The 24,360-nt window shown below is 55.0% G+C and overlaps 1 protein-coding gene across 1 annotated transcript in view; it reads right to left on the reverse strand.

Moving 5' to 3' along the window:
* NSG1 (neuronal vesicle trafficking associated 1) overlaps positions 1-24,360 on the reverse strand; it is a 30,500-nt gene that overhangs the window by 1,856 nt on the left and 4,284 nt on the right. The window contains exons 3-4 of the mRNA XM_059380752.1: positions 23,867-23,983; positions 5,767-5,877 (exon numbers count right to left, since the gene is read on the reverse strand). Of these exons, the coding sequence (XP_059236735.1) occupies positions 5,767-5,877; positions 23,867-23,983 (228 nt within the window). The remainder of the gene's footprint in view (positions 1-5,766; positions 5,878-23,866; positions 23,984-24,360) is intronic.

Below are 24,360 nucleotides of genomic sequence, written 5' to 3' on the forward strand. Positions count from 1 at the left end.
GGAGGCGGAGGGAGAGCGCTGGAGGCAGAGGAGACCGGCCTCGCAGACAGTCCACAGCAGCACGAGGAACACACTGGGAAGAGTGGCCTGGGTCCCAGAGGCAGCCACACCAGGCCTGCAAGGTCCTGTGAGGGAGCAGTGTGACCTTGTGATCCAGAGAGCAGCAAGATGTCCCTGAGGACCCCAGACAGCATGTTGGGGTCCCCAGACAGCATGTTGGGGTGGGGAGGGGCTATCCCAGACATCTGTCGACAAAGGAAGAGGCTCTGCCCCCTACAAGAAACAGAACCCTGGGGAGATACGGGGTGGGGAGACCATCAGCTCCATCAGCTAGTCAACGGTCTAGGACCCCCAAAAGTTAAAACCCTGCACCCCAGGCTGCCTTTCCTTATCAATCTAGGAGCCAAGCTAGGCCACTGCCCCACCACGGCTGATGTGGCCAGCCCACACGACAAGAGGTGGAGCTCAGGCCCACAAAGGAGGTGCTTGGGGCTGTGGGTTGTCTTCCACCAGCCATCCCCCCAGAGCTAAGCAGGCACTTGGCGCCCAGCTAACATGTCCCAGCTCTCCTGGCTGCCAGGTGAGGCCATGGGACCACTGGCCAGTGGGACAGGAGTGGATGTTGGCTCTCTCCCGCAGCCCTTTCTTGGCTGCCTTTGCCCAGGGAAGAATACCTTGGGAGCTGGTAGGGCAGTAATGAGACAGAATCGGAGCTCCAGGATGACCTCACAGAACCTCCCACCGCCTTCCAGCTGGCCCTTAGCATGAGAGAGGTCAACTTCCACCTTGTGGAAGCCATGTTAACCCGCGTGTCTAAGCAACCAGAGCCACGCATGAACACCATGGCGCCTCTCTCAGATGGTGAGAGGAGACTGCAGCTAAGATGGGTGCCTGGCCTTGGCCACCTCCATGGTCATCAGGAAGGGTTTCACAGCCCAGATTCTCCACCAGCCCCGAGAGGTCTAACTCCGCACATTTGCCTGGGAGCCATCTGTATGTTCAAACATCCCAGATACTCTGAGGCTCAGTGCCCTGAATGCCATCTTTCTGGCCAGTCTTGGCCGTAGCCACCCAGCTGGCAGGTGCACAGCCAGGACCTAAAGACCAAGCCCAACCCACAGCACTCCAACCACCTCACGGGGCTCAGCAAGAAGCCCAGCTGCTCTAAGTGTCCATTCACCTCCCCCGGGCAAGCATCATGTAGACACTGACAGGACCTTTGATGACCACATCTCTGGGCACCTCAGGCCACTGCTAGGATGGCCAGCCACGGCTGCTGCACCGTGGATGTGGGCGCCAGGAGACCCCAGGTCCAGCCTGGGATGCAGCCGGGGAACCCCCTCCAGGAGCCTCGCCCTGGTCTGGGGCCAGCTCTTGCACAGTCTCTGAAAGCTAAAGGCAGATTGGGGTGGGGGGCTGCTCCTTGAGGTCTTCTGTAGATTCGAGGTCCACCTGCCATCTCCCTGACAGAAGAAAACAGACTGGGGTTTTTGCCTCCCACGCTGCTGTTCTCCCCCTCCTGACCTTCTCTTCATCCCTGACAGCTTGCCAAGTGCTTTCTGAACCAGGTAAACACCAGAGCCTGCACAACTTCCTCTTGGGGGACAGACTGTAATGTCCTCTGAACCCAGAGGCCTCCCCAGCGGGCAGGTTCAGGTCCTGGCGGTTGCCTGGCGTCCAAAGCAGGGACACAGGGCTGAGCACTTGATGCTTGCCACCCCAGTCGTGGAAAAGCTCCTGTGCACTCAGACGTGGCAGCCTCTCATGATGAAGGTCCCTCTCCCCCAAGATGCTTCTCCCAGGACGCTGGGCACAGAAGTGTCAGTGTGAAGTGACCAGGCATGGCTGAGGACCAGCTCTCCCACGGGTGGACTGCCCAGCATGCCAGGCACTGGGGATGCCAAAACACCAGGCCGAAGCCCAGGCCACCAACCCTGCTAGCCCCCTGCGCCCACCCTGTGGCCCTCCCCTGGGAAGCCCAGGCTCTGTGGCTCCAACACCAGGAAGTGGCAAGCCTGGCCTCTCAGCAGAGCACGGTCAGTGCCTGCTTGGCGTGGCTGGTCCAGTGCCTGGCCCGCAAGGGACTGCTTCCTCACTGGTGGATCTGGGAGGGTAGTGAGGGGGTGAAAGGTCAGCGTGGGCTGCAGGGACGTGTGGAGAGCACTGGGGTCCAGCACAGTCCACAGCATGTCCACGTGTCTCTGTTGCCCAGGCCAGTGCCTCGTGTGTTTTCCTGGGCCTGGGCGACTGAGAGAGGCTCCGAGCTGCTGGCTGGTTGGTTATGGGACATAGTCACCACGGGCCTTCCCTTCAGCCCAGGACTGTCTGCCCCACAGAATCCAGGCCTCCTGCCTCCTCCCTGCTCCCTACTGCCCGAGATACCAGGATCACAACTACCTACCGGCCCTCAGGGAACACAGGGAGCCATTTCCGGGAGAGGACAGTCTGCAGCGTGCTGCCCACCCCAGTCTGCCTGTCCAGGGTGTCCGTGGGGGCAGCAGGAGCCATGCCCTGGAAAGAGCGTGACCATGGAGGCCTGCCCATGCCATAGGTCATGTCTACCACAGCTCCTTCTGCTCCCAGCCTCAGCTCCCCTGCCTACGACATGGGGCAGGGGAGCCCCACCTCCTGGGTGGCCATGAGGACCAAAGGCAGCGATGGGCCGCTCAGGTAAGAAGCTGTGATGTGTCCGTGTTCACACAGTGGACAGAGAAGATCAAAAGCTGTAGGGGCACCACCAAAGGGACGCCTGCATCTCAGCAGCAGCTCAAACCCAGCTGTGTCTGGGGGGAAGCAGCAGCCCCCATCCAGCAGGCAGGCAGGCAGCCACCCTGTCCCCAGCCAGCGCTGCCACCGGCCCTTCACTCTGTCCTCCCCTCCTCCACTCGCCAGCACAGAGACCTGCAAGAACCTGGGCCATGTGATCCTCCACGCCAGGCTAGGCCGGGGCCTCTAGACCTGACAGCATGCCTCCCCTCCCCCTGCCCTCTGGGCGCCGGGCCAGGGAGGATGGACAGTTCTGCCGCTGCCCACACGGACTGCTGGAGGAACCTGCGGGGAGGCACTGAGGTGGGCTGGTGGTAGGCGAGAACCCCAGTTCTGGGGGGAGCCTGAGGCCAGGGGCTCCCAGGAAGTTCTGACCCAGCCTGTCTCAGGCCAGACATTGCAGCCTCATGCCCCTCTGTGGGCGAGTGTGGGGAGGTCACCAAAGCTCCCTGCACCTCCACCCTCAGACAGAATGACCATCGGCCCAGCGAGGTAATCCAAGCAAGCGCGTTCCAAACAGCCCCTGGCCCATGGCCAGCGTTCGTCAGTGTTCCTCGTGCACAGGTGAGAACATGCACCTTCGTGCACCACGGTGAGAATGCATGTGGACGGTCTACAGGAAATACCCATAGTTCAAAATGGGCAGCTTGGGCAAGTTCCCATTCCTTTTAAAGCCTGTCCATAGTACTCCCATAACTTCAAGGTGTAGGAAAAAGGCAGAAACCGAGCATCCCCGCAGCCCCTATCTGCCTGCCTAAATCCCCCCATGACGCTCCTGGTGGGGGTGGCCTGCACCTCCTCACCCACAGCACAGGCAGCTGTCCTCAGGCTCATGCCAGGACTTCTGTGGCCCCTGTGGGGTCCCTCTGGCTCTGGGGGTCCCATAGGACCCCCATTCACACACACCTTCCTCCCACCCCCAGCTTTAGCCAAGGGCTTTTAGACACAGACTAGCAGCTCCCCAGTCTTCCCAGCCAGGGTTTCCAGGAAGGACACCTGCCCCCAATTAGATGGAAAGGCCAGTGGAAAATGCTGAAGTCCCGGACAGAACGTTACCGGACTCTCAATTCCCAAGGCTGGCTGGGCCCCAGGCTCACCCACAGAGCCTCTGAATACCCAGAGACCTGCCCTTCCCCCTGCAAGGGCTCCTCTCGTGGACTCCACCTGCCCAGCCTAGGTTTTCCAGCAGAATTGGCCTTGTGGGCTGGGCAATTTAGCCTGTTGCCTCCTCCACGCAGGCAGCTTGCCCTGGTCCAGAGAGAACAGTCCGGAAGCAAACCCTGGGTTCTCCCGATGGAGTTGCCAGCCTGGTTGTTTGTAAACAGTCTGCCCAGTCCCCAGGAAGCTGTCCTCTGTGCACCCTGTTCCCATCAGGGCACCACTCCTGCATCTGCTTTCCTTCCTCTCCATGACATCAGCTACTCTGCTTCACCCAGCTCTGGACCACGTCCTCCCCTCCTCCTTCCCTACACCCTATGCCCCAAGTCGTCTCTCCATCCCCAGCACCCTGAGCAGGCCAGACCCTTCTCTCACCCCAGGCTCCCTGCAGCAGCCTCCTGGGTCATCTCACCAAACCTCCAGCCTCCACAGGCAACCGAGTGGCTGTGCCCTCACTTCCCCCTTGCCCTCCCCCAGGGCCTTTGCCTGGCCCATAGCTGGCTCACATCCCCCTGCCCCCAGTCTTCCAAGCTAAGCAGACCTGCACAGCCCTGCTGTCCTGTGTGCACCGCTGCACCCCTAGCCAGCTTGGGTTGGCCCTGCCAGTCTCCAGCGTCTGCTAATGAGCTTGCTTGGTCAAGGGCATCCCTCCCCTCCTTGAAGCCCCCAGGCCCTCTGGGTTGGCCTCCTTTAAACCATGGCATCTCCTGAGCTTCCAAGCAGACCATAACCTCTCCCAGCCCATCCAGGAGGTGCACGGGTTCATTGAAGACAGCATGGGGGGGGGGGGCACTAGGTGCCCCACACAGTTGCCTCACTGGCCTCCTATGAGCTTTACTCAAACTTGACCACTCTTCTAGAAACTGCAGTCCCCAACCCTGCTTTGCTCTTCTATTTTCCATCGCTTATAACCTAACTCAGTATACGACTGACTTTACGTTTCTTTTGAGAATAGCAGGGAGCTTCCCAAAGGTGGGGACCTTCAGCCAATGGGTCCTGCCTGGAGTTCAGCACCCGGATAAGAGCAGCCGCAAGGGGCCCACGGCAGGCATGACATAACGACATACACACTTGCAGTGCAGAGAAAGGGCTGAAGGGCAACGTGAGTTCTGGCTTCGCCAGCTAACTCATGCGAGGGTTCTGTGGCCCTTGAATCACCCAAACCGAGCAAAGTCACCGGGTCACAGATGACAAACCAAGCCCGTCCGTGTGTGTGCTCAGCGTGGGCCACTCCTGCTTTAGTTCTGGCAACACCAGATCCAGGAAATCATCCGTTTCCCTCTTCACAATGGCTCTGGAGAGTTCAGAACCAAATGTGGGCCCAGATGTTGAGTGTGTGGGAAACAGGAGCAAGTGAACAGCGAGGCCATCTTACTTCCTCATGCTTCACCTCTTCCCCCTCACCTCTCCCCACACCCGCCCTTTTTTTGTCTTCACTTAATCCTTTTGCCCCTGGTGTATGCTTCTGTGCTCCTTGCAGACTTTCTGGAACACAGAGGCATCAGAGCAAAGCAAGCATTTCCACGTGCACAGGGAGCCCAGCCAAGCAGGCACCAGGGGGAGCAGGCAGCCAAGGTGTGTGGGAAATGTGCCCAACCCTGCCCCCGGTCCCCCTCATGCAAGCCCTTCCTCCCTCAGGGCCTCTGCTCCCCCAGCCTGAGGTCAAGTCCCAGGAGCTGCCTTGCTACAGATCGCCTTCTCCCCTGCCCCTCTGCCTCCCTTCCATGCTCCCCCCTTCTCCCCCCCGCCCAGCTTGACGGAAGAAGCAGGAGAAGCCCCCACTTCTCAAGTGCCTATCCCCTCTGGGAGGGTGCCTGGGGCCTTGGGGAGGCGGAGCCTTACCTTGAGGACAAACCCATCGGGGCAGGCACGGTCATACTTGTACACCTTGTAGACAACCAGGAAGACAACACAGGTGAGGAAGGCCAGGGCGAAGAGGACCAGCACGGAGACCTGTGGGTAGAGGTGGGGCCCATCAGGGTGACTGCGAAGATCCGCGTGCGGGTGCAGCCAGACAGACACACGGACACACTCCAGTGCACGAAGAGACCGTCTCTAGAAGGAGACACACTGGAGTCCCAGGAGGCTTCGGGGACGAGAGGTCAGCAGAATCACTTGTCACTGAACAACATCCACAAGCTCTCTTTATTGTAAACGCCCTGTTTTTAGTCTTCCAGGTCCTGTCTGGGGAGCTCGGGATACAGACACGATAGAGACTTATAGACACTTGGAAGCATGGTTGAGCCAGGGGTGCGGGTTGCCTTTCTGCTGCTGACAGTAACCAAGGTGACTCATCAGCAAGCAGCTCATCAGCTATTCCAGATGTCTCCTGAGCCCGGGCCACCAGCTCTGCGTGGGGCCAGGACCAGCGAAGCAGGAAAGCCAGACTCTCCTGGGCCCCCGTCACCTCTGCCCTTAAGCTTCCTGCGTGGTCAGGTGTGCCCCCCTCCCCAGAGAGCCGTCCCCACTGGTGTAGGGGCACGGCCTTCTTCACCGCTGTATGCCAGGCTGGCCGGCACATAGCATGGGTTCAGCCAACCCATGCAAATGGGTGCGGGACAGGAGATCCTGCCCCAGCCCGAGAATGTGGAGCACGGGGGACAAAATGACATGGGATCTGAGCACCAAAGCTGCTCGCTTGGCTGCTGGGAGCCCCCTTGGCAAGGGCAGGGCATGTCCGGAAGCTAAAAGCTCATGCAAAGGCTCGGCAGGTCAGGTCAGGGGAGCCTCCCCACCCTGCTAGCAGAGACAGCTTTCAGGGGAGAAAGTCCGAGGCAGTGGGGCCCTGGGTGCTGGCACAGGACAGGGGCTCTGTAAAGGTTAGCTACTCCCCTCCCCCTCCCCTTCCAGAGTCCCCTGAGCTCCCTCTCCACACTGCACATAGCTCCAAGGCTGCTAAGCACTGGCAGAACTCCACCACTCCCTGGGGCTGTGAAAGAGGCTTGAGGATGAGCCCCCAGCAAGCTGGGCATGGCCTCAAGCCAAGCGCACTGAGCCCCATCTGGGCTTCGGGAACCCTGGACAGACGTCCCCTCATCCTGCAGGGCCCCGGTTACCATACTGGCTCTCCATCTGTGAAAGGAGAACAGAGTAGCTCTGAGCCACGTGAGAAGATGTGTGTGAGGAACGCTCACCCAGAGGACAGATGGACAGACAGCCGCCCCATGCGTCCCCATTCCTCTGCCTCAGGCACGGCACCGTGGCCCCAGTTCCACTGTAGGGCTGTGGTGGTCCCCAGTCCCCTCACCCATGCCACAAGACAACATCTCCCCACCTCCCAGTTGCTGTGAGGGTAGGAAGGAGGCATGGATGGGCAATACCCGCCGAGAATGGTGGTGTGTCCCATGGTGAGCACCGCCCCACCCCAGGGCCCTGCCTCTGTTTCCCAGACTCCTCGTCACCAGTCTTTAGGGTCCTCGCCAGGCCTGTGTTGTGGTGGCCAGGAGCCCTGGCTGGGGTCAGCGCTGGGCCACTCAGAAGCAAAGCACGTGGCCTGCCATGCTGGGGCCAGCCCCATGGAGCGCCCTCCCGTTCTGGCACTGGGTGGGCATGAGACACGCTCCAGGTAGCCCCCACACCTGAGGGCCCACGAGCACCCAGATCCTCCCTTCCCTCGCACGCCTATCCTGGCCACCCGCCTTCCCTCTCCTCCCCAGCTCACGCTCACAGCAGCCAGGGCAACACCTGTCCCCTGTGTTCTCCGGCCCAGGGAACAGCCCTTGAGGCCCCAGGCAGGCAAGAAGCCTCTGCATCACCTCCCATTAGGCCCTGCCTCCCCATCCCTAAGTCCCACCCGTCCCAATCACCATCTCCGTCCTCCACCCGCCTTTTCCCTTCCTGTGACCTTCAGGTACCCTCCCTCACCTGGACTGTCCGGGCCATGACCCTCTCCAGGTCAGAGAAACCACAGTCTGCCTAGACAGTCCATGCCACACAGGGAGCCCAGGCCCGACGCATGGGCACAGGATGAAGTCACAGATAGTTTGGGGCCCGAGGTGCCCACGGGAAAGGCACCACGGGGTTCTGGGGGCCACTATGGCACATGGCAAGCCACAGACCCAGACAGTCCAGGGAGACTGCAGAGGCAGCAGAGAGCTGAGCTGAAGGAGGTCAAATCTGCAAGGAAAGAGAGGGGATGGCAGACCGAGGGCCGTACGGTAACAGAGGCAGCAGCCAGAACCCTCGTGCTTTCCAACAAGAGCAGCAGCCTTGCTGATGCTGACACGGGATGGGCACCTCTGGGCAAGGTGCTCAGCTCCTCTGAGTCTGGTTCCTGTCACGAGAAGGACCCAGCTCTCCAGGCGGATTAGAAGGCTGAAGATTTGATGCGGTCTGACTGAGGCCAGCCCCTGGGCACAGTGTGCACCGTGCTAAGAAGCATTTGCCCTTGTTGCCACTGCTGTCATGCTCGTCACCCCTGCCCTCACTCGGGTCACAAGGCTACCAGAATGTGGGCCTACCCCAACCCAATCTCCATGCCTAGGACCCCGCCACCTGCTAGTAGACCCTTGGGGTAGCAAGGCCCGCTTCAGGGGCTCTGCATTGTCCAGGGCTGCCAGGCTGCCTTCCCCAAGGTGGTCTGTGGCAAGAGCTGTATCTAACAGAACTAGATTCCTTCATAACCCTCTGTATTTTTTTTTTTTTTTTCCTAAGTAGGCTCCCTGCCCAGTATGGAGCCCAACAAGGGGTTGAACTCATGATCTTGAGCTCAAGACCTGAGCTGAGATCAAGAGTAGGATGTTTAACTGACTGAGCCAGCCACATGCCTCATAACCCTTTGTATTTTACTTTAGGTATTTGAAAACGTTCCAAAGGGGCCCGTGGCACAAAATAGGTTAAGAAGTCCTGTTAGAATATTATCTCCTCAAAGAAATATTAGCAAACTGAATTCAGTAATACACTGAAAGGATCATACACCATAATAAAATGGGATTCATTCGAGGAATACAAGGATGGTTCAACACCTGCAAATCAATGTGATCCATCATGTGAATAAAATGAAGGGTAAAAACATGATCATCTTCAAGAGAGGCTGAACAAGCATTTAACAAAATTCAACATTTATGATAAAAACTCAACAAAGTGGGTATAGAGGGAACGTGCTTCAACACAATAAAGGCCACCTAGGATGAGCCCACAGCTAACATCGTCGTGGTGAAAAACTGAAAGCTTTCCCTCTAAGATCGGGAACAAGACAAGGATGCCGACTCTCACCCCTTCTATTCACCACAGTACTGAAACCCAAGGCAGAGAATTAAGAAAAAGAAAAGGCATGCACATTGGAAAGGAAGAAGCAAACTGTCACTACTGTAGGATGACATATTACATATTAGAAAACCCTGAAGGTTCCACCAAATTCCACTCTCAGAACAAATCAACAAATTCGATAAAGTTGTAGGACACAAAACCAATACACAAAAATATGCAGTGTTTCTATACATAATAGCAAACTACCAAAAAGAGAAAGTAAGAAAACAGCCCATCTGGGGCACCTGGGTGGCTCAGTCAGTTAAGCATCTGTCTTCAGCTCAGGTCTTGATCTCAGGGTCCTAGGATGGAGCTCAGCCTTGGGTTCCCCCCTCAGCAGGTAGTCTAATTCTTCCTCTGCCCCTTCCCCTGCTCACACTCTGTGTTCTCTCATAAATAAATAAAATCTTTTAAAAAAAAAATCTGTAATTGCATCTTAAAGAATACCTACAAACCGGTGTAACCAGGGAGGTGAAAGACCTGTACACAGAAATCTCTAAGACACTGATGAGAAAACGTGAAGATGACACAAATAATAGAAAGATACTCTGTGTTTGTGGTTTGGAAGAATATTGTTCAAATGTCCGTTCTGCCCAAAGCAATCCACAGATTGAATGCAATCCAATCCCTACCAAAATTCCAGTGGCATTTTTCACAGAAACAGAACAATCTTCAAATCTGCATGGAACCACAAATGACCCCAAATAGCCAAAACCATCTCGAGAAAGAAGAACAAATCTGGAGGTATCATGCTCCCTGATTTCAAACTATATTACAAAGCAAAAGCAATCAAACTGGTATGGTTGGGACATAAAATCAGAGTACAGAACCCAGAAATGAGCCGACATACGTTAATTTCCAACAAAGAAGCCAAGAATGTACATACAGCAAGGACAGCCTCTTCGGTAAGCCGTACTGGAAAAACCCAACAACCAGATGCAAAAGAATGAAACCGGACCACTTTCTTACATGAGAGACAAAAACTAACTCAAAAGCAATTAAAGACCTAAACATAGGACTCGAAAGTATAAAACCCCTAGAAGAACACAGAGGGGAGTTAAGCTCCCTGGCATTGGTCTTGGCAATGATTTTTTTTTTAAATCTGACTCCAAGAGCAAAGGCAACACCTGCAAATAGGCAAGTGGGACATCAGACTAAAAGTGGGACAACAAAGGAAACCATCCACAAAATGGAAAAGCCAACCTCCTGTGGAGGAGAAAATATTTACAAGCCGTACGTATCTGATAAGGGGTTAAAGTCTGAAATACATAAGGAACTCCTACAACTCAATAGCAAAAAACCAAACAATCCAATTTTTATATTGAGTCTTTGTGTTACACCGTTGAAATCACCATAATGGTGTATGTCAAACAATTCTCAGTGAAAATACGCACACATGCACACACGCGCGCACACACACACACACACACACACACACACACACACATAATCTTACATCCTAGGGTGTTCTTTAGCCTGTCCCTTGAATTTGGAAGCCACAACTGTGTTTGGTTCCCAGCGCCCCATCTGTTTAGGTTTAAAAATAAGCCCCATCTCTCAGCGAGGCTGTGGGGAACCACTTTCTCTGGGGCCTTCCTCCTGGAACCTGGCCTGGGCCTTTTATCTGGGATTTCCAGGCCTGATGACTGAGGAGCTCACAGAACCAAGAAAAGAGAACATGACAGTTCCAGGAATAGTCAAGGGAGAGACGCAAAGAAAGAAATCCATAGACAGGCAGGAGGAGATGCCCGTTGGGGCAAAACCCCTTTCCTGGAGGCTGTCCCCACTCTTCTTCCCCCACACCTTGCAAACCTCAAACCTCTCCTTGTCCCCATGTCTGCACAGACCTGGGAAGTGCCCCATGGTATGAAGAGAAATGTGGGTTTCCTCTTTGCTGTGTGGCATAATGTTCCCCTGTGGTTTTCATGGCCTGAGGAGAGAGCATGGGCCTTTCCAGAAAGATCCCCAGACGGCTCAGAATTGGATCCGAGCTCTGCCACCTGCCAGCTGTGTTCCTAAGAACATCACCTGCATATCTCGCCTCTGGAGAGGAGAACAAAGCCTCATGCTCTTACACGTTCACTGGGAGAATGACTAGGGATCAAGGGTTTGGAGAGATGTCAGCCTCACGTGCTAGGCCCATTAGGGGTTCAACTCTTTCTCCCCCTCCCCAAAATAGGGAAGCCCTACACCTTGGTACCTTTAAATGTGACCTATGGGGTCTCTGCAGATGTGATTAAACTGAGGTCATTGGGCCCTAATCCAATGTGACTATGTCCTTATAAAAACAGGAAATTTGGACACACACACACACACACACACGGAGAACCTTGTGAAGATGGACAGCTGAAGGATGCGTCTGCAAAGCCAACGAATGCTAGGGTCACCAGGTACCACTGGAAACTAGGAAGAGGCAACAAAGGATTCCCCTCCCAGCTCCAGAGGGAGCACAGCCCTGCCGACCCCCGCTGGACCTGGGCTTCTGGCCTTTGGAATGGCAAGACCATCAGTTTCTGCTGGTTAAGGCGCCAGTCATGTATTTGTGAGCTCTCGAGCACATACCACGAGGTTTCTAGCCCATCACTCGATGGCCCAGAGTGAACTCACACAGCCCAGAATGCCAGAGCTCTTTGAGCCGGGCTCACAGCTGGCTCACCTCCCCTATGGGTGTTCTTTGTCTGCTGTCATCCCTGTCTCTCCCCAGCATGCCAGACTGCATCACCTTCTCTCCTCCTCACCCTCCAAAACCCTGACCAGGCCCACTGCCTCCAGGAAGGCTCTGGAACATCCCAGCCTCTCCTAACACCAGCAGCACATGCACAGACCACATAGCCCAGCATCTCCTCTTCCTCAGTGAGTCAAATGAAATAAAAGAGTGTCCCAATTTGGAGAGTTTCACAAACCTCCCCTTCTCCCATGAGACAACTAAGAATATTCCAGGAAAAAAAAGTGTGAAAATTACCTACCCAGACATACCTGTCTGGGAGCATTCTTTTTTTTTTTTTTTTTTAAGATTTTATTTATTTATTTGACAGAGAGAGATTACATGTAGGCAGAGAGGCAAGCAGAGAGAGAGAGAGGAGGAAGCAAGCTCCCTGCTGAGCAGAGAGCCCCATGTGGGACTCAATCCCAGGACCCTGGGATCATGACCTGAGCTGAAGGCAGCGGCTTAACCCACTGAGCTACCCAGGCGCTCCCCCTGGGAGCATTCTTCAGGCTTTCTCAGAGGTCAACAGGCCCTGACCAGAAGCATTCTGGAGAGCCCTAACCACCAGCAGCCCCACCTTTCAACCCATTCCAAAATACTCCAACTAGAAGACAAAACTAGCCATGCACTGCCCAACATGTGTCAAGAGCCCTGGGTTCCAAGTCTGCTCACACCCCACACACAAAGCAACTCTGGAAAAGGCATCTGTCCCCGACCTCTGGTTCCCTCTCTAAAGGAAATGGGCAGGCCAGCCTAGCACCAGGGGACCCCAGGGAGCAGAGTGAACCCTTGTTACACAGCGGGAAGCCTGATCCCACACACTGTTGCAGTGCACGTCTGGCCTGACGAAGGCTCAGTCACCCAAAAGACCCCACCTTCAGGTCGAGCCACAAGACCACCACATGGTGCGAAGAGCCCAGGGGTGCCTATGAGACGAGAAGCAGCAGCCACATGCAGGGACCCAGCCTTAAACACAAGGGCTCTGCCTTAGCTGTGTGTGAGAATCACAGGACCCCCCCTGAGGATCCCAGCAAGGGGACCCCAGACGGGACCCCAGCAGAACCCCAGCAGTGGAATGCTGGGAGCAATACCTAGGCCCTGGTATTCCTTAAAACTTTCCAGATGCTTTGGGACACAACCGAAGCCCAGCACCATGGGGTAAACAGAGGATCCCCTTCTGCACAAAATTTCTGGAGTCTCAGGGCAACTAAGCTCCCACCCCAGCCTTGGCCCCCTTCTGCCAAAGTACCCTATGAAGAGTAGCTCCAGAGACTTCCACCATGCTCTGTGCCGAGGCAGGCAGTTTCAGTAAAGCTGGGATACCCCTCAGGACAGCACCCGAAGGCACTACTACAAACTGCATTTCTCCAGCAGGGACACTGGGGCTTAGCCAGTGCAGGTGACCAGTGCAAGGCAAGCCAGCTGGGTCGACTTAGCAGTGTCCCCTAAAGGCACCCAGATCCTAACCCCAGGAACCTGTGCATGTTGCCTTATATGCAAAAAGTGACTCTGGAGATGGATTTAATCCAGGTCTAGAGATGGGATGTTCTCCTGCATTATGCAGGCGGGCCCAAGTGAAATCCCAGGGGTCCTTACAAGAGGGATGCAGAGAGAGCAGACACTGGAGGACGCTGGGCTGCAGGTGAAGGAAGGGGCCCCAAGCCAAGGAATGGGGAGATGGTGGGAGCTCAAAAAGGCCAGGAAACAGATCCTCCCCTGGAGCCCCCAGAGGAGCCCCCTGCCAACACCACGATGTGGCCCAGTGACGTGGATTCAGGGCTTCGGAGCCCCCAGAACTGTAACAGAATAAATGTGTGTTGTTCTGAGCCGCTCCGCTGGTGGTGCTTGGTTCTGGATGCCCCATGGAGCTAATTCACTTCCTTTGGAGCCCATCTCCCTGGTGCCTACCGAGGGAGGGAGCGTGTAGAGGGATCCAGCTGGCAGGCCGCCCAGCTCCATCTTCTCCGGGGGCACTTATCCAGCCACCCTCGGGTACCCGGAGCCAACCCAGAGCATCTCCGAATCCAATGGGACATGAATTCAGTTTGCTGGTGCCAGTCTGTCTGGGTTTTCCGAGGGAAACGATCACGTACGGGAAGGAGGCGGGACCCAGGATGCTGGAGGTCTGGAGAGCCTGGGTCCACAGCCAGCGCCGGTCCCCACCCGTGCCCCCAGGGAGCTCCAGGGGCTGGGGAAGGGGACTCACTTAGATGCAGGGCCACTTCCTCTACGAGGCATGTGAGGCCCAGGCCCAGGACTGGGACCCGTGATGCTCTCAGCGACCCATGAAAATGGTTTTACTTTTGTTAGAAAACTGGAAATAATTATATAATAATCGTGAATCCTTTCTAGATGACAGTCTTCTTTAGACCAAGGTGGTCATAAAATAATGTCCTTTCTTCTTCCACTTTTTTTTTTTTTTTAAAGAGGAAGGGGCCCACAAAGAAAAGCAAAAAGCCCCTCAGGGCCCAGGGCCTGGCCTTCTTCCACCTTAGAATCCCCCGGTGGCCAGTGGACATTCTCAAGACAAGACAGAGGCCCCCTTGGCGTGTCCTTGGCTGCACGGCTTCAACCTGGCCTTTCCTGCAAGGTGGTGGCTTGTCACAGCTCCTCCACGGTGGCTGGGGGGGGGAGGGTAGTGGCAGACCCCCACAGTGCTGGAAAAGACTTGGGCTGGGGGAGGGGAGGGAGTACGTCTGGGCCTCGAAGGAAGAGCAGCTCTTTGGGGCAGGAAGGGTGGAAGGGGTGTGCTCTGAGGAAGAAGGCTGTGCCAGAGCCCAGAGGCATCAAGGAATACGGTGCATTTGGCTCGTGTGGCTGGAGCAGCCCGTGTCCTGCAGGAGGGGACCCCCATCCCGGTTTGCCCCATTGAGGAGAGGAACCCACCAGGCACTGCATGATGCTGGGAGGCAGCTGCCCCTTTGGGACAAATAACCATTTCTCATAGCCCGCGGATGTGTGGCCAGTTGGCTGGAAGACGTGTTTGCTACCAGTGTGCATTGGGCGGGGTAGGGGAGCAGATTCTCCATAATCCCCAAATTGTATCACTTTTGTGCAGATGTCAAGAAGAGCTTTGCAGCAGGACACAGCGGGAAGATGTTAGAGCTACTACGTGGGAGTTATATGCACTTGGCATCGCCCAGCATGTGATCTGGGGTAGCCCTTGGTGGCCTGGGCCTCACGGCTGGAGGCAGTGGCCTGGAAGGGACAGTGTATGAGAGCAGCAGGGATCAGGGAGAGCCTGGGGTGGGGTTTCCATATAGATAAGTACACATGTGTTTGTGCTTGTTTATTAACACAGCAAACACCAAGATCTCAAAAATACTGTGATTTCAAATGAAAGAGGAGAACACCCCTGTTCCAAGATTCTGGCAGCAGCGGCAGCTGGACACAGACCCCCGTGTGAGCCGCACTGGCCACAGCCTCAGGCAAAGTGGATACTGCTGGAGTTCACTACCTCCAGCAGAAAAAGAAGGGCCTCGAACAATGTGAACCAGAGGACACTACTGGAAGAGGTCAGAGACCCAAGTGAATGGAAAGACGTCCTGTGTTCACAGACTCTAGATTCCATGTTGTGAGGACGAGACTACTTCCAGACTGATCTGCAGATTCAGCACAATCCCTAGCAGAATCCCGACAGCCTTGTTTGCAGAAATGGAAATTGCAAGGATCCTAAATAGCCAAAGCCATTTTGGAAACAAAGAGTAAGTCAAAGGGCTCATCTTTCCCGATTTCAAAACTTCCTGCAAAGCTACAGTAATTAAAACAGTGTGCTAGGGTGCCTGGTTGGCTCAGTGGGTTAAGCCGCTGCCTTCGGCTCAGGTCATGATCTCAGGGTCCTGGGATCGAGTCCCACATCGGGCTCTCTGCTCAGCGGGGAGCCTGCTTTCTCCTCTCTCTCTCTCTCTGCCTGCCTCTCTGCCTACTTGTGATCTCTCTGTCAAATAAATAAATAAAATCTTAAAAAAAATAAAAATAAAAATAAAAAATAAATAAATAAAACAGTGTGCTACTGGCATAAGAATCACCATGTAAATGGAAGAGAACAGAGTCCAGAAATAAAACCTGATGTCCGTGATCGGCTGGTTTTCTTAATCTAGATGCTAAGACCATTCAGTGGGGCAAGAAGTCTCTCAGCAGATGGTGTTGGGACAACTGGCCATCTACACCAGAAGCTCGACCCTTACCTCACACCATATACGAAAATTAACTCAAGGGCGCCTGGGTGGCTTGGTTAAGCCTCTCTCTGCCTTTGGCTCAGGTCATGATCTCAGGTTCTTGGGATCAAGCCCCACATCAGGCTCTCTGCTCAGTGGGGAGCCTGCTTCCCCCTCTCTCGGCCTGTCTCTCTGCCTACTTGTGATCTGTCAAATAAATAAATAATTTTTTTAAAAAATTAACTCAAAATCGAATAAAGACCTAAATATAAAAGCGAAAGCCATAAAACTCTTAGGACAAAACGAAAAGGCAAATCTTCATGACCTTAGACTTGGCAGTGGTATCTTAAATCTGACACTAAACGCACAAGCAAGGGAAGAGAAAATAAATCGTACTTCCAAATCTAAAAATTGTGTGCAAAGAATAGGAGGAGAAAACTGAAAAGGCATCCACAGAACAGTAGCAGATATCTGCAAATGATATGCCTGACAAGAACGTGGTATCCAGAATACTACTGAACAGCACAAAAACCACCCAATTAAAAATGGGGAAGGCCCAGAATAGAGGTCTCTCCAAAGATACACAAATGGCCGTCGGGGCACAGGGACAGATGCTCCCTGTCACCAGCCATTAGGGAGGGGCAAATCCAAACCACAATGGGATACCACTTCGCACCCACCAGGCTGGCTATAATTAGACCGAGAATGACAAGTGTTGGCTGCGTATGCAGATGCTGGGAGCCTTGGACTTTACTGGCGGGCTGGGGAATGGGGCAGCTACTCAGTAGGTCAGACATAAAATTACTCCACAAACTCGTGGGTAAATACCCAGAAGGACAGAACAAGGATTTTTTGAACAAAAAGTTGTACATGAGTGTTTGCCACAGCGAACGCTAGAGGTAGTCTAGTCTAGTCTAGTCGCTAGTCAAGAGGTAGAAACAGCCCGTGTCCATCGCTGGATGAAGGGACAAACAAAAGATGGTCTAGCCATACAGCTGCATGTGACTCAGCCAGAAAGAGGAAGCACTGACCCCTGGACACGCACGATGTGAAAGCAGCAGTCACAAAGGACACGTACTATATGACTCCACTGATGCAAAATGTCTGGAACAGGGACATCCAGGGACAGAACGTAGGTCGGTGGTCGCCTAGGGTTGACAGGAGGAGGAAACGGGGTGACTGCTGACGGGTAACGGGTCTCCTCTTGGGGTGCTGAATTGTTCTGGAACTAGACACTGGTGAGGGTTGGACGACACCACAAAGGTACTAAATGTCACTGAGATGAACACTTAAAAATGGGGACCCATATGTCACGTCTATTTTATCACACTAAGGATTAATGGGTGAGGGGAGAGAGACGAGGCAGGGGAGGCGTGGGAGGCGTGGGAGGCACAGACCTGGGGGTGGGGGTCCTGGCAGGACGAGGAGTCCCAGCCCCAGCAGTCCTGCCCCAGAGGCAGAAGGGTTGTTTTCTGGAAAGAACAGCCAGGAAAGGAACTAGCAAATAGGCTAGGGGCCTCGGGGTGAACTATATAGGGAGTTTATAAGGGGGACCCTATCTCCTGGATGCTTATTAGGACAGTCTTGGCCGGTGGTGCCTGCCCTCACATCCCAAATGCACAGTGTCCACTGTGCTTCTCCGGAGTGTCCCAGTCCAAGCCGTGACTCATACAGCCACTCGACTTACAAGTCCCTGGTCCACACACCAGTTTTCACCGTGCTGCTGGGGAACTGACAGCTCCCCTACTTTACAGACAGGGGGCTCGAGCGGTATTTGAGTCTGCTTGTGGCCATCTGCTCTTCCTGGCCTGGGGGTTCTCCTCCTGCTGGGGGCTTCTTGGTGGGCGGAGGGTGGGGGGGTTCCACTGCCTGGCTGGGGTGGAACCAGGATGTCTGAAGCAGGGAAGAGCCATCCCATGGCGCTCATGCAGCGGCTGGTGTGGAAGACAGAGCTCGTTGGGCTTCAGGGTGTCAGGTGGGTGTGGGACTGAACCCTACGTCCACCCCTGGTTAGCTGGCTGACCTGGAGTTGGCTCCTTAACCTCGCTAACCTTAGTTCCACACCTACAAAGTCAGGCCAGCAAGATCAACCTTCCAGAGTGTTACGAACATGAAAAGGAATGACACTCCTGCCACTCAGAGCCTCCACGGGCACCGGGTCGATGGCGGCTAGGTTATTCCTCCTCCCTTCCCACTGCCTTCCCCCCAGGGAGGAGGGGAAAGGAAATGTGTTTTCTGCTGAGTAATGCAGTTAAAAAAAAAAAAAAACTTGGAAAAACAGGATGAATCCTGACATCTTCAAGCATGTGCAACACTAAATATTTTAGGTAACCCACAAAAAAAGTGAACACACAGACACCCCCTCTCCAGGATGATTCAAACCACTTATTATTGGATTCTGGATGAGGCCCCCACTCTAGAGCTGGGCCAGAAAACCGTGGGCTCTGTGCCCGAGGACGGCTACGGGGTGTTGGTAGGCCATTCTAGGGTCCCCAGTGTCCCTGCATGAAGACCTCCCCCGCTGCCGAATGCCAAGGAAACGGTGTTGCCATTCATAAATATTTAACAACTGCATCTTGAAACATGCCGGGGGATTACTGGAGAGTGTGGAAAACAGACGGGCGCACAGGAAGCTCAAGGTCATTAAGGATGTGAGAAAAAGATACAAACCGCCCACGGAATCATTTGTGACAGGATGCAAAGGGACACCCCCGCTGCAGCACCACCAGCCAACGAGGGGAGTGGGGAGCTGTTCAGACCAACTCGGTTTATCCTCCCAGCTCCGTGCGTACCACGAAAGGCGCCCACGTGCAAGGCCATGCAAGGCTGGCCCCAGACCCTCCGGAGCCCTGAGCTGGCGCCAGGTGAGAAGGCATGTGGGTTTCAGACACTTCGACAGCTCTCCGCCAAGGCAGCCACAAAGCAGAACCTGATGGAACCTTCCTTAAATGGGCCTAATAATGGCCCCTCCAGCCTCTGTGCTGGGAAAGCGGGCTCAGCAGCCCCCAGCCACACCCCGACCCTCTGCTCTACCGAGGGGGAGGGGACAGCAGGAACACGTCCCCAGAAGAATGTTTAGGTTTATTTAATTTGAGCTACATCTCAGCCTGTGTTTATTCTCAGCATAAATACACCTTCAATTAATTAAACGAGCACTTTTCCTCGTTGACACTACCCTCTTCAGAAGCCTGGGCTTCTGGCCACTGCCCCCGGGTGAGTCATCCAGCGATCCCAGTGTGGCGGAGTCTCACAGAACCCTCCCCACCCCCAGCGGTTACCTAGCAACCAGCCTAGCAACCCCAGAGCCAAGAGCTTCATCCCCGGTGCTAAGCATAAAGTAACGTCCAAAAAGACATCTCCTCTCAAGGATGCCATCCAAAGGTATATAAAGAGGAGGCGCAAAGCAGCCGGCTCCCTCCTCCTGAAGTGGGCAAATTAGAGACAAAAGAGGACACGTTCTGTACTTGTTGCTTCAACAGCCAAAAGACACAATCACATCCTTGCTGTTCACACATGGAAATGAAAAGGATCAAGGAATGACTGGGCGGGCGCCACACAGAAGCTGCCCAGGTCCCTGGCAGGATGAGGAAGACCTTCTGTCCAGACCACAGCCATGAGAGAGCCCCTGGCACCGCCAGGGCTGGGGGTGGGGAGGCAGGTCCCCTCCCTGCCTCCTGTGGCAGGTTCATCTCCTGCGCCCCCCAGCCCTCCACCAGCTGCCCCCTCACAGGAGAAGCAGGCCCTATTGTGTGCTTTCCTCAAAGATGTCAAACACATAACTGGGCAAGAAAAGGCTGGAAGAACACTCCAGAAGGGTGAACGAACGCCCTTGGTATTTCCCAAAGGTGTCAGCCGTCATGAGCCTGCCCGCCACAGATTCAATGTGTCACCTGCAGAGCTCATTACAGTGTTCGTTCCCAGGGTCCTGGGTCCCTCTGTTAAAAATCAACCTCCAGGCGATTCCAGTGCGAGCAGTCCCCACCACACTCAGAGCAAGTGCCCTGCGGGCTGCGTCTCCCACACAGACCTCATGGCAGATGTGTGGGGGACCAGGTACACATCCTTCCCTGCTCAGAAGGGTGTTGGAACTGAAGCCTGATGTGCCCATGGAACGCAGGGCATTCAGCTGTGCGAGTCAGTCCCCCGGGCTCCCAGCCAAGTGAGCCAGGCCACCCGGTTCAGGTCACGCCCTGCCACTGACTCTGACCTTGGGGGTCATTTGCCCGACCGGGTGGGAACTGATGAGTTAACACCTGGAAAGGGCTTACATCCACACACGGCCTAGAGAGAGGGATCCCTAGGGAGCTGCTTTCTTCCACAAGCGAGGGTCCCACAGGCAGACCCTGGAAATCTCCCCAAGTCCCCGTGCACTCCAGGCCAGTGCCATCACTAGTTACCCAGTGACTTGTCAGGTTATTCCTGTGCCAGGACGTACCCCCAGAGAGGACAGGCTCTTATCCTGGCTGGCAGAGGGGCTGCCCCTCTGGACCTCACCAAGATGCCTGGTCACACCTGAAGAGAAGCCTGGACCCCTCACTGGGGGAGCCTGGACCCCGTGACATGATGGAAGAGACCAGAGGAAAAGTACTGAAGAACTCAAGTACATGGCCTGCCCCACATCCTGCGGCTGCCAGGGAGGAGGGGGATTTGTGTTCTGTATGGCTCAGGGGACAGATGGAGGCCCCAGGGCAGAGGTCACCAGGAGGGGTTCAAATCAACAAAGGGGCAAAGGATTCTTAGAAGTGCAATAGTCCAGGGGCGCCTGAAGGGCTCAGTCAGTTGAGCCGGTGACTCTTGAATTTGGCTCAGATCATGATCTCAGAGACGTGAGACTGAGCTCCCGGGTCAGTGGGCTCCACACTTAGCACAGAATCTGCTTGGAATTCTCTCTCTCCACCCCACCCCCTGTGCTGGCTTTCCTCTCTCTAAAATAAATTTTAAAAATCTTTATAAAACAAGAGAAAAAGCAGCACCATGGGCTGCCTGGAGCGGGGAGCTTCCCAGGGGAAGCCACATCACCTTGGGGGGTTACGGCCAAGTACACGCTGCCAGGGGCCAAGCTCTCTGCCTCAGTTTCCCCTCCACTGTGAGATAGAGATGACAGGGCACACTTCACAAGATTTTTATGAGGATTAAGTGAGCTGAGAAGTCTCACGAGCTTGCCCCAGGGTGTGACTCATGGGAGCACTCCCTGTTTTTATCCTGTTACTGCTCCTAACAAAGGACAGCACAGGCCTCAGGAGGGTGAGGTCAGTCCCCGGAGGCTTCATGGTGGAGCTGGTGGCTGAGCTGGCCCTGGAAGGAGCTGGAGGGTGAGCCTGTGCGGAGGTGAGTATGGAAGAAGGGGAGGAGAGGTACTGGCCTTGGAGACACAGACCAGTCATAAGTCTCCTAGCCTCCCGTGACCACCTGGGACTCGAAGGCCTCCGCACTGTGCCCTTCAGTGTGGCTGTGAACCCAATGGAGGCCATGGGCACTAAGCACATGAACGTGCCCAGACAGTTTAACGTGTAAGACTGGAGACTGTGCTCACTGCGATGCAGTGCCCTACCAAACACTTACTGTATACATCACCTTCTTAGACGTCCCCCAGGAGGTGCGGGCAGAGATGAGGCAGGGTTCTGCCACCACAGCCCCATCCACAGGGACAGGCTCGGATCCTCTGAGCCCTCAGCTTCTGGTACCCGAAGCCAGGTAACCACACCGATGCTGCCAAAAGCCCCGGTGGCCCGTATGCGTCACCCATGCCTTCCACAGGGGCCCCGGGGACCTGGACCAGGTGAGCATGCGGGAAAAACACAAACAAAGGACACGGGAGCTGGGGGAACAGAGCCTGGCACACAACGGACCCCAAAAGACAAAGGACAGCATCTCACTCTGGGGGGGGGAGTACCTAAAATGCCAGGGCTGAGAGGAACAAAGGTTACATCAGACATGAGAAACCCAGACCCACTCAGATATCCAGATGGCCTCCACCATCAGAATGATGGATAGGATGACCTTGAAATTGAGGTCACTTCTGCCTCCGCCAGGAGGCGATCCGCAGGGCATGGGCTATGCAGGCCATCTGAGTGGAGCTGGCTGACCAGCGTGAAAGAGAGATGTCAATCTTGGGTCAACCCAATCTGGTCCTGGTGAAGAACTTAATGGTACATGTAGACTGCACAGCCAGGAGCCCCCCGAAGAGCATCTCAGCTCCTACACCATCCTTAACCACTGGCAAGAGCCCAGACATGGGGCTTTTTGCACCTCAACACTGCCACTGCAAAGAGGGGTCTACCAGCCATACCAACCTCTCGGGACAGCTAGATCACCCGGCGAAACACCCCACAGACAGAAAACACTGCAACTCCGGGGGAAAACAATGCGACTCCGGGGGGTCTGCTAGCCAGGCAGGCCTGGCACAGTGTTCTTCCAGCCTGTGCGGCTGGTGGGAACGACGCGAAGGAGGGATTCAAGGTCACGCCCCATCCTGGCATCCCTCCCCAGCCCGTGAAGCCACCTCAGCTCTGCAAGCTTGTGTGCAGCTAGGAACCAATCCATGGAATTTCTAGGACATGGGACAGGACACTGTATGCAGAGGTGCCTTGGGAACTGCAGGCATCGGGGGGCCCAGGTGTCTGTGCTCCCAGACATCAGCGATCTGCTCACACAGCCACACAGAGCCACAGGAGAGGCGGCCACAGCCACTCTGCAAGGTCGGGGCGACCACTGGTGTCTCTCAAATCACCCCTCTAAAACTGGGTGAGGGCCACCATTTTACCATCTCTCATGTGTCCTCAAAGAACAAGCTTTCAGAAGATCCGTATCCAAACTTTTTCCTCCACTGCAGCCGTCTCCACCCTCGGAGGCACCCAGATGTTAGGGGAGGCTCCACCCCCCAGCCTGGTTGGAACCCTGCCCCTTCCAGCAGCTCTTCCTCCCTAGACAACTGTCCGGAGCGAGGGCAGTCCTGACCTCTGGGGAGGCTCCCTGAGCTCAGAAGCTCAGAAGCACGAGGAAGGGGCCCTGAAGCGGGTCTTGCAGGTAATAAAGAGGCTGCCTTACCTTTGTGTGAGCCTGCGTCCTTCCTGCAACTGTGAGGTAAGGATCTTAAAGTTTGGTAAGTGATTTTTCACATGTCTGTTAGCCATTGTCTAAAAGAAAGTTTAGGGGTGGGTTTTCCCTGTTATTAAAACTAAGCGAGGGCTGCCTGGGGGGCTCAGTCGTTAAGTGTCTACCTTCTACCTTCGGCTCAGGTTGTGCTCCCAGGGTCCTGGAATTGAGCCCCACATTGGGCTCCCTGCTCAGTGGGGAGCCTGCTTCTCCCCCTGCTTGTGCTCCTGATCTCTCTCTCTCTGTCAAATAAATAAATGAAATCTTTAAAACAAACAAACAAACACCCCCACAAAATGAGACTCTTAACTCTAGAGAACAAACTGGCGGCTGCAGAGGAGAGGGAGGCCAGGGCAGGGGTGAAGTCGGTCAAGGGGATGAAGAAAACACTTGCCCTTCCAAGCACTGTGTCACAGACAGACTCAAATCACCATACTGTGCACCCAAAACTCACATAACACTGTGTATTAATCATGCCAGAATTTTTTAAAACAATAAATTAAAATTTAAAAAATTTTCAAACCAAAAAACACTCCTACAAACTTGTATATGGTCATTCCGGAAGACGAAGGAAAGAAAGAAGAAAATCTGGAAAACCACAGAGTGGGTTCTGCACAGCTGGGATCGGCCAGACAACCGGCATCCGGTCCTATCACTCCAGGGGCCAGACAACCGGCATCCGGTCCTATCACTCCAGGGGCCAGCTTGCCCTCCACCCACCGCCAGGGCCACTCACCTTGAACCTCTCGGTGACCCCCTCAGTGATGCTGACAGTGAACTCCGCTATCTTGGGAGGACGCGCTTTGCCTTTCTTGCGGTCAGGCTCGTACTCGGTCTTCGTTTTCACAACCACCTTGGCCGGGAAGCAGAGAAGCACAGCGTCAGCGGTGTGGTCCGAAGCCCGTGGACATACCTGTCCGGCGAGGATGGGCATGGGCACCCTGGGGGCCCAGCCAGCATTTCACCCACAAGTATTTCACAGAAAAGAACAGCCGTCCTTGGCCTGAAATCTCGGGGCCAGGACTTTCGGAGAAATGGCCCATGAGTAATCCCGAGAGCAGCCCCAGGAAGGAAAGACGGTCACTCCCCGCTGGAGAAGTTAAGCTCCTCGGCCAGAGGTCCCCCAGCTAAGAGGGGGCAGGGCTAACTCCTGCCACCGCGCTCCTTCCACCACCCAGGATGCCGCAGAAGCCCCGGTGGTCCAGGGGGTGCCCTCGGCTTCCATGGGTC

The sequence above is a fragment of the Mustela nigripes genome, chromosome 1 (assembly GCF_022355385.1).
Source record: "Mustela nigripes isolate SB6536 chromosome 1, MUSNIG.SB6536, whole genome shotgun sequence".
NCBI lineage: Eukaryota > Metazoa > Chordata > Mammalia > Carnivora > Mustelidae > Mustela > Mustela nigripes.